Source organism: Anomalospiza imberbis, chromosome 26, assembly GCF_031753505.1.
Source record: "Anomalospiza imberbis isolate Cuckoo-Finch-1a 21T00152 chromosome 26, ASM3175350v1, whole genome shotgun sequence".
Classification (NCBI taxonomy): Eukaryota; Metazoa; Chordata; class Aves; order Passeriformes; family Viduidae; genus Anomalospiza; species Anomalospiza imberbis.
This window is the reverse complement of record NC_089706.1, coordinates 6,497,432-6,513,225: the sequence shown is the minus strand read 5'-3', so window position 1 is coordinate 6,513,225 and position 15,794 is coordinate 6,497,432. Positions and strand designations below refer to the sequence as shown.

General features: G+C 55.8%; 2 protein-coding genes across 4 annotated transcripts in view; one reads left to right on the top strand and one right to left on the bottom strand.

Moving 5' to 3' along the window:
• Positions 1-15,794, bottom strand: part of DRAM2 (DNA damage regulated autophagy modulator 2) — a 146,839-nt gene that overhangs the window by 120,699 nt on the left and 10,346 nt on the right. The window lies entirely within an intron of this gene.
• Positions 10,214-15,528, top strand: MYOG (myogenin). Of its 2 annotated transcripts, XM_068173237.1 has the most exons (3): positions 10,214-10,905; positions 13,732-13,813; positions 14,927-15,528. In XM_068173237.1, the coding sequence occupies exons 1-3, from the start codon at positions 10,366-10,368 to the stop codon at positions 15,046-15,048; spliced, it is 744 nt and encodes a 247-aa protein (XP_068029338.1). In that variant the 5' UTR covers positions 10,214-10,365; the 3' UTR covers positions 15,049-15,528. The 2 variants fall into 2 exon arrangements, with proteins under 2 accessions (XP_068029338.1, XP_068029337.1); XM_068173236.1 differs by lacking the exon at positions 14,927-15,528 and having other exon boundaries at positions 13,732-14,135.

Sequence of the window (15,794 nt, the reverse complement as noted above, 5' to 3'; positions counted from 1 at the left end):
CCCAAAGTGTTGGATGATGCTGCTATGGATAAATACCCTTGGCACACAGGGAGAGATGGGATGAAGTGGGACAAACAAGGGACATGGTGTGGCTTCCTGCAGCAGCTCCTGTGAGCTGGGAACAGGAGCAGCCTGTGGCCGTGGCAGGAGGGGATGGTTGGTGTCTGGCTTGATGCCAGTGGGATGCACCCGAGGCTGTGGCGTGTTGGGGCCAGTTGATGAGACCGAACCCTGACTGAACCCCCCCCCAGGGTTTGGCAGAAGCCAAGAAATGCTTTTCCAGGGAGACAAGTCAGGGCGTGGGGAGCTCATTTCTGCCCATCTTTCTTCAGCTTTTCTCGGGGGCATGAGCTTCCCCCTCCTGTCTTAGTTTACCTACACAAAGAGCAGCTCCATGGTGCCATTCTGGGTGATCAGGGCAGGAGAAGTTGAGGATTTCTCCACCTTTTCCATGGTGACCATCCCACAGCATTTCTGGTCATGGAAAGCGGCCTCTTAACTAGGAAATTTAATTAGGAGTGTGGCTGGTGCCAGCAGCACAGGGATGTGCACTTGGAGGGCTGATGGCTCTGAGAAACATTAATTAGGACAAGTGACCTCCTGAGTGCCACGGTCTGGTGGGTCCACACAGGATGGCACAAGGCAAAGAGAGAAGCAGCAAACAAAGGGAAATCCCAAAGCTTTTCCAAGGAGGCCTCGACTGTGCTGAGATGTTTTGGAGTGATGCTCACCCTATAGGTTGGGGCCACCATTCTGTGTGTGCCAGTGACACAGAGCCCTGGGGACCTCACTCAGGACACGACTGGTTTATGACTTGTGCTCAGTTTCTCTCCATTTAATGGGATACATGGTCCTGGGAAGCCATCTGGGGAGCAAGGAGCCCCAGACTTCTGTAGGGTGGTGCATCCCTATCTGGGATTGACAGGAGATGCTCAGCAACAATGACACAACACAGAAAATACCCTAGAAAATAAATTAAAGGGGGAAATCCCAGAGAGTGGATGAAGGAAAGGCTGTTTCCCTGTGGACTGCCTGTTCCCACTGAGCACATCCCACCCCTGTCACTCAGAGCAGGTTGGGAAGGGGGCTGGCAGTGCTGCCCGTGTGTCGAGGGAGAAACTGAGTCCTGAGAGGTGCCTGTGATCCATCAGCCCTGTGCTGGCATAAGGATGTGCCCCAGTTCCCTCTAGCCTGGGGAGATGCCACATCCACGATGCTGCAGATTCCCGCAGTAGCCAAATGGGTCAGGCCCCACTTGGATCCCTGCCAGATGCCAGCCAGATGCTGCCCACAGGCAGCTGGGTCACTGTGCCTTGGCACAATAGGATATTGCCAGGCTTTTGTGCTGCCCTGTCAGGGAGGAACTGCTGAGACATCACTGGGTGGAAGAGAAAACTGATCCGAGCCAGCGCTGTCCCTGGCAGGGCAGCAGGATAGGGCAGAGGTCTGTCCCAAGGTCCGCCCCCACACCCCGATCCGGGCCCCTTGCCTCGGCACTGCTGCCTCTTCCTCACCACACCGGGGTTATTTCATCCCCCAGGGAGCCTCGGGAGTGTTATCGAGCCAGGCTGAGGGCCAGGAGCTATTATTCCTGCCACCGCTTCCAGCCGTCTCTGTGGGGCAGGAGGGGGTTAAACCTTTCCAACCCTGCCAAGCAGTTTCGAGGACAGTCCAAACCCTTTGCCCTCTCTCCAGAGCCACCCCTGGAACAAACCCAGCGCTGTTTGGCCTCTGCTTTCAGTTGCAGTAGCCTGTGGAAGGGCAGGATGGTGCCTGCTGCCTCCAGCCCCGTTGTGCCGTGGGGAGGGAGGAGGGAGATGGTGCTGTGAGGGCTCTGCAACACCCAGCAGTGATGACAGATCCTTCTGGGGCAAAGACTGGCGTGAAACAGTGACTGCTCAAGAAAGGGGGAAAAAAGACTGTGAGGGACAAAAATGTAAAAGGAAAAATAGGAGTTCTGGTTCGTTACAGGGACTGAATGAGGGGAATCATTTCCTTTGATGGAGCTCAGAGATGGTGAAATAATTTTCTGATTGATCTTTGGGGAAATATTGGGGAGGCAAAGAGCTGAGTGGGTGTTGTGTCTGGAAGAGCCCAGGGCCACCCCCAGACCTGGGCCTGTGATGGCCTGGGGATACCATAGGGGTGGTGGAAAATGAGGATTTGGGGTGAAGGATTGACAGCCACAGCGGGAAATGTCCAAGGAGGACCGGGCTGGGCTGGATCGGTGGCTCTGAGTGAGGAGGGAGGGGTGGCAAAAACGAAACCATGGTTGCTGCTCCCCAAGCCCATATCTCTCACTTTAGCATTTTGTCCCATAATTCTATTTTTAAATTCCCTGCTTTTAGCTTCCAGCTGTCACTTACAGCTCTCGGGTTTGGTAACGGAGTTTTTCCCCCACTCAGGCTCTTGCAGACTGTAACCATCTCACCACCCTCCAAGAGGAAAGCTCTTCTTCCACCCAGCCCCTGCAGCCTCTGAGCCCGGCACCCTGCTGCTGCCCAAATTATTACCTTCCAACCAATTTAAGGTGAATTCTTTTATATCCAGAAATTAATTCAGGACAGCGATTCACTGAGCAGGTTCTCTGCGTTGTAGCAAAAGCTGTTCAAACCCTTCCCACGTGCCTAAACCTGCAGATTCCTATGGAAGACGTGGAAAATTTCTTATCAGCACAGGGGATCCGCCTCCTGCCCTGTTCCACTTCTCCTCTTCCATCTGTAATCGTTTCCCCCATGGCCCTAGAGCGGCACAAACACCGCTGGAGCAGTCCGAGCGCCGGCCAAAGCAGCGTCTCAGCCGATCCCCGGGGAATGGCTTGTCCAGGACGGTGACACTGCAGCGGGACATGTGACATTCCGCAGCGCTCCCAGCAGCCGCGGGACGATCGGGGACACGTTCCCACAGCTGGGCGCCTTCCTCGGGAACGCGGGGCCAGAAGTCCCTGCCACGAGCTCGGAGCGCACCAGCTCCGTTGGACGCGGAGGCTTCTGCCGCCTGTGCCCCTCCCCCGGCAAGGCTCGGGGGACCTGGGGCAGGCCCTGGGGGCGTCACCCAGCCTCACACTGCGGAGCCCCGCAGGAATTTGTGCCCGGGAGGTCACTCGGTGATGCCTCGGACCTGCTGCCACAGCGGTGCCGCACGGCTCCGGAGGTTGGAGAGGAGAGAGAAGGGGGTTCCATCAGTGCTGCACAGGCCAAGGGGTGTCAGCTGGGCGGCTGCAGTTTTGGGGGGCTGACATCACCCAGATTCTCTTCGAGCTCTGGGGGAACAGAAGATGGAGCGGGGGGGAATGCAGGCACCGCATATCCCTTGATGGGAAAGGCTGGGAAAAGCACCAGGCTGAAGGGCAGAGACCCCAGACAGGCGTGGTGAAGGCAGTAACCCCAAATTTCCTCTCCTCACCACAGAAGCAGCCCTTTCCACGAAAAGCCTTGGCTGGAGCAATGTTTGCCATCCACGTCCATCTCCTCCATCCAGGTTGGGCAGGGGGGGGATGGAGTAGGGAAGGAGCCTCCCGATGTGTCCCCATGACGCCCACACCAGCTCACCCTTCCCAAAATATTACAGAAAGGCAGGAGCTGGGATGTTGCACTGTGGGTGGACCAGCGGCCCCTTCCACGCGCTCTGCAGTGGCCCACATTGCACCTCTAGGGATCCCGTGGGATTAAAATATACCCAGGCACTGGAAACTGGGAAATTGGGAAAGAAGCCAAGGGTCCCCTACTGGGGACAAGGGACGTCCCCAACCCCAGGGGCAACTGGGGTTCCCAGTTTCACATCCCTCAATAAATGCTCTTGAAAGGGCAGAGAACTCCGGTGGCTGAGGGGCTCCTCCCTACCCTACCCATTGCACTTCCCAAAAGCACTTAAATCCGTGGAGCCAAAGGGACCAGATGGGACATGGGCACTGGGAAAGAGCATCCCGTGAGGGACAGAGGAGAAAGAGAATAAATAGAAAAGGATATGAATATTATTATTAATAATAATAACATAATAAGAATAATAGTTAAATATTATATTAAATAATTATTAAAACTGATCGTTTATTATTAATATCATTAATATTATTTTATATTTCTGCTGCAGAAGAAATAGAGAAGGGAACCCCTCAAATCACACTCCTGTCCCTCCCTATGGGATGAAAGCCAGCTGATCCCCAAAGCAAATCTGTCTGCTTCAGCTGAGGCCAAAAATTCCTTCTCCAGGACAGTTTCATCCACAAATGATCAGGAAAACACAAAGTAAAATGTTTCCGGGGAGTCCCTCCACTTTCCAGGAGCCTCCCTTTCCCGGATTAAGATGTTTTGGCCCAAAAGATGAATAAGGGAACTGGGACTGGAGCAGGAACCACAGGAAGCCAAACCCTGGGAGTTATTTTCGGCCATCAGGCAGGAAAAGCACCTGTTGGGGTCATTACGCCGCGGGAAAAAACAAACCTCGAGATTTTCTCCCATGGGGGGGTCGGAAATAAATAGCTGGAATCATCCCTGCTGGAGAACTGGATCTGGATACAAGGGAAACACCCCACGGTTTCTAAATCCTGATCCCCCCTCTCGGCCGCCAGGGGCCCCACCCTGGATCCTGTGGGAGAAGAGCAGGGTCCCCCTAAAAAAGGGGGATTCAGAGGGGTCTGAGATGCTTTTGGGCTCTGGCTCGAGGTGTGCATCCCTAAATCCGGACTCATCTGCGGATTACCGGGCTGCTGGTGCCCTCTCCCGTCCAGCTGCGGTGGCTGATGGCTCCTGCATCCCTCTGCCATCCCTCCTCCATCCCTCCCGCATCCCTCCTCCCTCCTTCTGCCGCTCCTCCTGCACGGAGCCGTAGACCTTGACCCTCCCAGGTCCCATGGGACCCTCGGGCGACCTGACCAAGGAACGGAGGATTTATCCTCGGTCACAGCCTCGTGGTTCCACAAATTTGCCTTTCAAGGCATTTTTCCTAGCAGGCAGCCAGGGGTGGCATTTCCTCTGTGGCTGAGATGGGCTGGGAGGAGCTTGATCCCCTGAAATGGGGCACGGGGAGCACCCCAAAAACACCTACCCCGCTTCTGTTCCCTATACCAAAACCCAGCAGGCCTTCTCACCCCTCCCAGCCCCTCCTCATCCTCCCGGCTCTCCTCCCCCCGCCTGTGCTCCAGCTCCATCGGCTCTTTGGGAGCAGGACACCCCCATGGGGTGCAGCACCCCAAACCGGGCCTGCGACCCCCATGGGGTGCAGCTCTGCCCGGCCCCGGGCCAGGATTCTCCTCCAGCCCCCGGAGCGGTGCCGGCAGCGGTGCCGGAGCGGCGACAGCTGGGAATGCGAGTGGGGGTCGGGGTTTACTGAGGCTCGGCCTCCCGGACAGGGGGGAAATCGGGGAAGGGGAGGAACGGAAAGCTCTGCCCCTGCCAGGGGAATTTTCAGGGTGGGGCCCCTCCGGAAGGGCTGGGGGCCCCTCCCTAGGGACCGGCGTGTCTGGCATCATTGCTGGCATGTCAAGAAGGGGAGTCTGCTCACCCTTGTCCCCCGGGGAATCCCACACTGAAGCCACAAAATCGTCACAACCCTCCCTCCCTGTCTCTGAGGTACCACGGGGTGCCCTTCATGGTGGGGAGAGGAGGGTGGGTGTCACCCCTCCTTGTGCCAAAATTTGCTGTCACTTGGGGTGGGAGCAGCAAAGTACAGGAGTCACTGGTTTATGAAAGCTCGACATGAGCATCACAAGCTCTTTTTTCCTCCATTCACCAGACCTTGGTCCTGCAGCATCAGCCCCAGTCAGGCCAAGGAGGGAATGGAACATGCCCACCACAGGGACAAGCTGATGGTCACCCACCCAGGACACCTGGCTGGCAGTCACCCAGATCCCTCCCCGCCCTCCCTGGTGGTTCCAGGCATCTCGTGTCAGGGCTGTCCCTGCTGAGGGATGCTGCTGTCCCTGCCAAGGGACACTGCTGTCCCCAGGTCCTGTCCCTGGGCCTCATGCCCTCCTCCGCCTGGACAGCTGTCCCCTCTTGGGGTCAAACAGCCACCACATGCCACTGCTGAATCCCTCACATTCATGGGTCTTCCTCTGAACCCCCACCTGTCCTGCAGCTTGCTCCTGCCACAGTGTCCTACTCAAGGGAAAACAACCCCTTGTTGACAAACCAAGTTCCCCCTGCTCCTCCCCCGGTGACACGTGGGGACAGCCCAGCCAGTGCCATCCTGCAGGGGATGGAGCAGCAGGGGATGCCCCTGGCATGGGGTCAGGGAGGGTCCAGAAGGGAAACCCCCCTGTGGGGTTCATTAGTGGGGGTCCTGCTGGGTGAATCCCTCCTCCAGCTGTAATCTGGGGCCAGGGACTGTGAAGGGGAAGGGTCATGTCCAGGCCGTGGGGTTACAGAACAAGGGAGGCCACGGAGGGGCAGAAACACAGGAGGTTTAGTGCTGCAGTGGGGCAGAGCATCCCCTGATCAGTGTGGGCAAGGAGGGAGGCCAGGGCACCCAGTGTGGTCCCTGGACTGGGAACGAGCAGACTCGTGGGTCAGGGTACCTGGGTTTTGTCCCCAGATGGGGATCCTGGTGGGTCAGGGCACACAGGGTGATTGCAGCAGGTCACCCACTGAAATCCACAGACAGGGCCCAGTGGCTTGGCACTGTCTATGTTGGGGCAACCAGTATTGTCCCCAAACTGGGATCCCGTGGGGCTACTTAGCCACTAGCACCACTCCATAAGTTTGACCTGGGAGGGAGGTGAGGGATTGACAAAGACAGTCAAAAATGAAACTGTTCTCCAGACAGATTTTAGACCTCCATCATGATCCCTGATTTCCTGATGGGGAAACTGGGGCACCTGGAGTGCTGGGGAGTGAGGGGGCACCAAGGGTGCTGAGCCCCATGGGGACTCAAGAGCTGTAGGGGCTCCCTGTCCAACCAGGGAACTGAAACTGGAAAAGTTGGCACTTATGGGTGAGGGAGGGATTGTCTGCTGGTGCTGTCACCACTGCTGCCATCCCTGCCGGGACAGACAGCAGGACATCATCCCCCATTGCTCCCCACGGGCTGGACCCCAAACTAACCCCAAATCCCCAGCAGCACGAGACGTGGGTGTGCAAAGTCTCGGGCTGAACGGGGAGGATCTGCCGAGCCCCATCCCGGCGGAGCAGCTGTCGCCATCCCAAATCTCCAGCGGGCAGGCACGTCGGAAATCCCGGGTGTCGGAGGAGAGGTCTGCTCCACATTCCTCGGCCGAGCGTGGGGACAGGGCCAAGCATCTCCCCGCCGCCTGCAGCTGCTCCCAAATATGTTACGACTTGTCACGGCGGCAGGAAGGGATGTCGATGAGCCTGGAAAGCGAGAGGGGATGTGGGACGGTGGGGTGCCTGGTGGGGCGCCCAGTGGGGGTGGGAGGGTGGATCCGACAGGAAGTCGCATTTTGTTGAGTCTCCTTTCCTGTGCTGAAATCCCAGAGGGATGATAGCTGCTGAGCCCTGGCTTTCCCCCTTTCTCCCCAACAGTGGGATGGTCCCGGCACCCCAGGTTGTAGATGCTGCTTGGGGCATCCAAATCTCTTCACCAGCCCGCAAACCCAGGTATCTCTGCCCCTTCGGGTGGGAGCTGGCTGGCATCATCCCCACCATCGCTTCTCCAGCTTGGGCACGGCGCAGCTCCATGCCCCAGGCAGGGATGTGCAACCCGTGTGTTCCCTGCAGCTCCGAGCAGGGAACAGGGACATGCATTGGTTAAGGCTCTGTGCACTGGGAGGGACACTCCCCAGGCTGCAACACGCTCACATGTATCCCCAAAACTCAGCAAATCCAGACCATCAGACGTGGTGGGAAAGCAAAACAGCCGAGGCAGCCCCTGGGTGTCTCTCCATGACCCGGCTCCGTGGTCCTGGCCACCAGCTTGGGAAGCTGCCCTGGAGGAGCAAGGACAAAGCCTCCTCTCTGGGATTTTCTCAATGGACGGGTATTTTTAGCTCTGGGCTCGTGGCTGCCCTCCCCGCCAGCTGTGTCGGGGTGAGCCGTCCCCGCGAGGCCCCCGCCGGCCGGGGAGAGGTCACCCCGTGACGGATCGCAGCACGTTCTGCCCGGGGCTCACACAGCGTCACTTTGTGCTGCCTCCCAGCCGCCACCATCCATCACGGCATAACCTGACAGCCGGCAGCAGAGCCCTAATCCCCCCTCGGCTCCAAATTACCCGGGCTGCAGCCTCGGCCGCCGTGGGCACCCACGGGACCGGGAAAAGCCACGCTTGCCCGTCCCCGAGCAGGTGGCTTTGCGGGGTGGGGTGGCCATGACGGCAATCTCCCTGTAGCCCAGACACGGGCTGGGGGAGTAGCCTTGATGATGGCTACTTGCCCAATGGGATTCATTATCCTTGATTTGATACTCACTGGGATGAGACCGCTGGACCTACAGACCCCAGACCCCGCCGTGTCCCTCCTCCGTGTTCAGGAGGGATCATCGATGGCATGGAGGGGCTGAAGGAGCTGCAGAGCTGCAGCTGGGTGGGCACAGCATTATCCCTGCTCCCACATCACTGGATGAGACCCCCAAATGGAGCTGGAGCGAGTGCAGCTGCTGCGGTAGCACAGCTGCCGGTGGGATCCCTCTTCCCAGTGTCCACCCCACAGTGGCACTGAGTGCCCTTTCCTCCCCACCTCCTTAAGCTGCCTTCTGTCTCCCCTGCCTGCTCAGCCATGGGTACACAGTGGCCTTGGCTGGGGCTGGCTTGTGCCACTTCTCCAGCTGGGGACATGTGGCCGGCGCTGCCCCTCCAGTGCTGCCCCTGTTTATGAACTGACAAATGCCTGACCGCTCTCCTGTGCGGGTCAGCCACATGCCCCTGGCGTGGTTATGTCACCACTGTGTCTCTCACCCTCCAAATATGCTCCTGCAATTCCAAAACGCCCATTTATACCAGGGGGTCCTGACACCTCCCACCCAGGGATGCGGCTGCAGCTCAGGAGGCTCACTGGGGTCGTGTTTACCAAGTGCCACTGATAAAGGTTCCCGTGAGTGACTCAAGCTGATCGAGTTGATGGTGTGGGGCTGACGTGAAGACCTCAGGCTCAGGTTATCAACTCCTAAAGCCTTCACTCCTGCCATGAGCACCTCTGCACATCTGAGGGATGAATCCTGCCTCTTCCCAACCCTTTTAGTGCTTTTTCTTTAGGCAAGGGCCATGCTGATGCTCTGATTTCTTTCCTTCTTGAGTATTTTGGAGTTTGACTGACTGTGGGGAGCACAGGGGCTGTGCCGTGGGTGAACCTCAAGGCTGCAGGTCCTGCTTTCCTTAGTGCAGACTTTCATAAATATTAAAACCATAGGGACAGCAAATCCACAGGGCTGGGACCCCGTGAGAGTAGAATTGGGGTGAGGAGGTGTTGGAAAGCTCCTGGCCACAAAGAAATCACAACAAGGAGAGAAGAGCATCATGAGAGATTCCAACAAGGCCAGAAATCAATCCCAAGTGAGTAAGGGTGCTGATAGTGGGCACAGGGAATGTGCTACAGCACAGCCTCTCCAAGGAGGGGGAATTTGGAGAAGGAAAATCCCAGCAGGGTTGGCCCTGCACTTTGCTGACATTCTTTCCACTGACCGATCCCTCAGCTGGAATCTGGCCTGGAGCAGGAATAGGAGGAGATGGGAGATGGTCTGTGATGTTCCAGATGGAAAAAAAAAAATCCCCTTTGAATTAAAGACAAAGCTGGAGAGATGTAGCCAACCCATTGGAGTCAGCAGGGAAGAGATGGGGATGAGTTAAAATCCCCCTCATGCTGCTTATGCTGGGTGTGCCTCAGTTTCCCTATCAGGAATGCATGAGCAATGTGTCTTTTCTGGGAGAGGTGTGCACCAGGATGGCATCTGGGGCTTTGGTTCTCCACAGGTACACGGGCCAGCACAGGAGAGCAGGTGGAATTGAGGCAGTGCCAGCTGGGAAGGGCTGCGAAGGGGACGATGCTGTGCTGGTATTGAGTCCCACCGCAGGGAAGGCACGGATTTGGGATACCGCGGGATCCAGGGGGTCAGCGTGAAGGGATGGGGGTGCCCTGGTCAGGCAGACTGGCCACGAGGCCACCACGGCTCCCCCAGCCCAGCTGTAACTGAAGGGACCAGATGACGCAGGAATGCCGGGGGGAGCGGAGCTGGCAGCCGCCCGCCGTCCCCAGTGGCACCTCGGGGCTCACACAAAGCCCTTGTTCGGGTCCAGCCGAGCTGCCCCCCCGCCGTGCCAGCCCCCCAGCCCCGCCAGGCCGGGCACTGTAATCCCCGTGGGGAGAGCACATAGGATCAGACGGACAAGTTTTGATGTGAGGCAGCAGCTTAGGGTGGGCTCAGGTTTCCTTTGGGTTTTCTATATTTATCGCCGTGATTTAATGCCAGCGCCGGGGTTTAAATGGCACCGAGCAGTTGGCGCGGGGAGAGGGAGCAGCCGTCCCCGAGCCGCGCACACGTCCCCGAGCCGCCCATGGAGCTCTTCGAGACCAACCCATATTTCTTCCCGGAGCAGAGGTTTTACGATGGGGAAAACTTTCTGGGCTCCCGCTTGCAGGCCTACGAGCCCGCGGCGTTCCCCGAGCGCGCCGAGGCGGCCCTGTGTGCCGAGGGCAGGGCGGCTCTGGAGGACAAGGAGGCGCTGGCCGAGCACTGTCCCGGGCAGTGCCTGCCCTGGGCCTGCAAGGTGTGCAAGAGGAAATCGGTGTCCATGGACCGGCGGCGCGCGGCCACGCTGCGGGAGAAGCGGCGGCTCAAGAAGGTGAACGAGGCGTTCGAGGCTCTGAAGCGCAGCACCCTCCTGAACCCCAACCAGCGGCTGCCCAAGGTGGAGATCCTGCGCAGCGCCATCCAGTACATCGAGCGGCTCCAGAGCCTGCTCAGCTCCCTCAACCAGCAGGAGCGGGACCAGCGGGACCTGCGCTTCCGACCCCAGCCCGCCGTGAGTGCCCCCGGCTGTCCCCGGCTCCCCAGCCCGGGCTGGGAGCAGCTGCGGCAGGCGGTGCCCCGTGGGGTGATGCGTATGGGGGTGACGCTCTTTGGGGCGATGCCATTTCGGGGTGACTCTCCATGGGAGAAGGGCCATATGGGACTGATGCTCTGTGGGGTCAATGCCCTGTGAAGGTGACTTTCTATGGGGTGATACTCTATGGGACAATGCTCTATAGGGGGATGCCATTTAGGAGTGGTGCTCTATGGGAGTGATGCATGATGCGGGGTCATTCTGGGGTGCCATTCTGTGGCAGAGATGCTCTATGGGGACAATGCCCTATGGAAGTTATGCCCTATGGGGGTGACACTCTATGGGGTTGATGCCATATGGGAATGACGTTCTGTGGGGGTGATGTCATTCTGGGGTGTCCATTCTACGCAGGCGGTGCACTATGGGATGATGCTTGAAGGGGTTGATGCCATCTCAGGGTTAAAGGCCCATGGGGGTGATGCCATAGGGGAGTGATTCTCTATGGGGACATTGCTCTATGGGGGTGATGCCCTGTGGGGGTAATCCCAAGCAGAAGCTCTGGGGCGCTGGGTCCTGCTGGGAGGGGACAGGACCCCAGCTCTGTGACAAGGCAGACACTGCCGTCTTGGGACACTGGTGGATGTGTGAGTGTGTCCCGCACGGGGGCACGGAGACAAAGATCCAACCCTGCCGAGTGCTCACATCCCGGCAGGAAAGAGGTCACTGCCACTGTCCCTGTGAACGCCTGCACTGGGGCCGTGCATGTGAGCAACACGTGGGCCTGGGCTGGGGAGGGGTGGGAATGGTGAAAATGAAGTAAACAACATAGAACTAAACGAAATGAAAATATAACATAATGTATTAAATTAATAATATTAAATACTAAATATAAAAATAGAAATACAAATATGAAATATACAAAAAATAAAGAATAAAATAAAAAATAATATTAACACTCCCTGTTCACACACAGGCAGAGGAAGGGATGAGAGGGATGGCACAGGGACACCTCTGGTTTCTAGGACCAAAGGGGCCGATTTGGGCACTGGCTGAGGATAGTTAGAAGTTGTGTCTTGCCACCACCCCCTGAGAACCAGGACCTGTCACTCTACAAGAGTTTGGTCATTTAACCAAGTTTTTGAGAGGTATTCTCATCTGCCCCCTGGTTCCTGTGGATGGCTGGGTATGTGCTTCCCTGCTGCTCTGAGGTTTGGATCTGTGAATGCACAGAGAGCTGAAACTACAGCTACAGGTCTAGGGAGAGATGGTTGATGCAGATGGAATAGATAGATGTAGGGGCATGTATTGGTAGAGGCTTTGATGATATGGGTTCTATAGATCTAGAGATCATATAGATAAATTAGAGATGAAATTGATATGGATATGATAGCTATATAGATACAAATTGTAGAGCTAGATTACATAAATATGTATAGATAATATAGACAGTATTAAAGATTATATAGATTATCTATAGATATATATTATATAAATGACATACAGGTATATCTATAGATACAGATTATGGAAATATGGATAATGTAAATATGGATTGTATAGATACAGAAATAGGTAATGTAGATATGGATATAAATATGACATATATATATGGAGATAGATGATAGATGATAGATAGATAGATAGATAGATATCCATATAGATAGAGATGCAGATAGATACAGATACAGACACAGACACAGATACAAATATGGAAGGACTTTATCAAAGGCCCAGAAGAGGGAATTCCACATCTCCTTCCATACTAAGGGATTTAAGGATCAAACCAGTAGGTATCCAGGTAGTCCAATTTAATGCTGAGTAAAGGAATGAAAAAGTATTTAGGCTCCATCCTACATATTTGTGGGACTTCCCAGTATCCACTTTAATGCCAAAATCCACTTGGATACCAGAATCCAATATCCACTTCCCAGAATCCACTTGGGTTTGCAACAGTGCCCAAAACTGTGCTGGGCTGTCCCTTTGTCACTTCTGTTCTGAGCTGCCCCTTCTCCCAGGTGTAGCCAGGGGTTCACATATTGATGCAAAAGCCAATATTTTGAGGGAAAAAAGGATCACACCTGTAAGAATTTCCTGTTTTAATGGGATATAAGTCGAAATGTTAACTAATTATCCCGCGCTGCCATGAACTTATAGAGCCCAAGTGCCATTCTAGTCTGCTACAAAAAGTTGGGTCTGTGGGGTTGCTCATATAAATAATATTCGGGGTTTTACCTGAGCTGACATCCACTCCCAGATAAAGATACACTCCAAAAAAAGTGAATTCTGAGCTGTGCTGAATAATGCTCTCATTTTTCATGCTGTCAGCTCTTTTCTCCAAAACCACTCAGCCCCAAATCCACAAATCAAACTGCCAAAAGCTTTTCCCAATCCCCTCCCTCAGGATGGCCTGAGGGCATCCAGCCCATGTATCATTTTTTACGAGCCTGATTAGGTGATTCTCAGTAAAAAGGTGTTTGCCCAAGGACATTTGTTCATCTCCAGCCCTTTTTCATAATCAGTGGGGAAAGAGACACCTTTTTAACTGCAGTGAGCGGGGAGTCCCATTTCTCTGTGGCCAGTGTCCCAAAAAAAGGAGGTTTTCCAGCCTTTATGGTTAAGGAAGCACCTGGCCCTGATGGGTCCTAGGGACCCTGCATGCTGGTGGCTCCTCCAGGTGGGGAGGGACATGCCCCTCTCCACAGGGGTGTCATGCTGTGGGATGGGCCCCCCGGGTGTTTTTGGGGATGCTGGCGGGGTTTGGCTGTGCCAGAGGAGGTGACAGATGGTTGCTCTGGTCTCCTGCAGGCAGCCAGCGACTGCGGGTCCGGCAGCTCCTCCTGCAGCCCCGAGTGGAGCAGCCAGCTGGAGTTCGGCACCAACCCTGCAGGTAACGCCCTCCTCACCTCCCTGGGGCATTCCACGGCCTTGCTGGGCTCTGCAGGGACTGGGAACAGCGGGGACACCGCTGGCCTGGAGCAGAGCATCACTGAGCCAACCCCCTCCCCGGGCAGGAGATGCTTGGAGCAAAGGGCAGAAGGAACCTTGCCCTTCTCTCCCCATCCCACTGATGCAGAGTGATGAGCTCAGACATCCTATAGCATCTCCTTGGCTCAATTCTCAGCAATTCAGGGTTCTCTGAGCCCTGATTTCACCAAAACACCAATCCTTGGGAGCTGAGAAATTGGGCTGCAGCAGCCTGGGGACCTGGTGCTTTCATCCCCAGCAAGGGTTTCATCTGTTGTCATCCCTTGGCTTGGCATGCTTGGCTGGGCATGGCTGGGCATGGCTGGCCAGCACTGCCCCAGCCCCCTTTCCCTCCCTACACCCCCTCGGCAGCTGCTGATCTTTTTTCCCATGCTTGCCACTATCCCCGCCCCTGCCAAATCCATCTGTTCTTTTCCCCAGAAGGCATAAACTAAATCTAATTTTCCAGTGGAGATTAAAACCTATAAAGGTTCCACTCCCTGTTGGAACTTATAAAGGTTCCAAAAGCTCCACTCCCTGTTGCTCTCTCATCCTTCCCCAGGGTGGGGGCTGGCAGCAGGTCCCTAGGTCACTCTGGCCATGTAGAGGATCATGGGGTCACAGAATCATAGAAAAGAATCAACAAATTGTTATGGATGCAAAAGATCATCAAATCCAACCCTCAGCCATGGTCACCACTAGCCTACATCCCCCTGAGCAGAACCAGGAGCCATCTCCAGCACATAGTCCCCATTCCCAGCAGTGTCCTCACCCCTCTGTCCCCCCAGATCCCATTCCCAGCAGTGTCCTCACCCCTCTGTCCCCCCCAGATCCCATTCCCAGCAGTGTCCTCACCCCTCTGTCTCCCCAGATCCCATTCCCAGCAGTGTCCTCATCCCTCTGTCCCCCCAGATCCCATTCCCAGCAGTGTCCTCACCCCTCTGTCCCCCCCAGATCCCATTCCCAGCAGTGTCCTCACCCCTCTGTCTCCCCAGATCCCATTCCCAGCAGTGTCCTCACCCCTCTGTCTCCCCAGATCACCTCCTGGCCGATGAGGCAGCCGAGGAGCGCAACCTGCACTCGCTGTCCTCCATCGTGGAGAGCATTGCCACGGAGGACGTGGCTGTGACGTTCCCGGAGGAGCGGGGTCAAAACTGAGCTGATGCAAACCCCGGCAGCTCCTGGAAATGGTAACGGGGTGGGAATGAGATGCCAGAAGGGTCCAGCCGCTGGAAATCACATCCACCCCTCCAGTGCTGTGGGCTGCACGGCTGACACCACTCGGCTCCCTTCCCATTCCTTGCGGAGCGCTCCTGCTGGGCTGCAAGAACAGGCAGAGGTGGGATGGGACAGCGGCCACAGGTCTTGCAGGGGCTTCCCAGGGCCAGGCCCTGCTCCACTGCCCAGCCAGGGACGGGCAGGTTTAGGGCCAATGTGTGTGCTGGGTTCGCTTTGCTGAGTTTTCCAGATGCTCCTTGACCAAGGTCTCTCTCCAGCCGGTGTCCGGTGGTGCTGACCCAGAGCCCACCTGTCTTTTCTACTGAACGCTGTGTGCAGTTGCCATTTAGGTTTTTTTAATTATTATTTTTGCTAATTTATTTGGATTCTTTTTTAAATAAAGGCATTCTTGTTTGGACAGCTTGGGGTTTCCTTTACTGCTGTCCTGCCCTGTGTAGGTCTCCCCAGTTCCACAATCCCCAAATCCAGGTTGGAGATTTTCATATCAGTAAATCCAGCTGGACCTCAGCACATTCACTCAGCTGGGAACTGGATGTGCCACACTTCAATTAGCCCTACACTGACCAGTATTTCACTGGTGTTAACTGGAGTTCAACCTTGCACCCCAAAGATCTTGAGGGAGCTAGAGATTAATGATATTTTTAATCTGGGCTCTACAAAGAAGG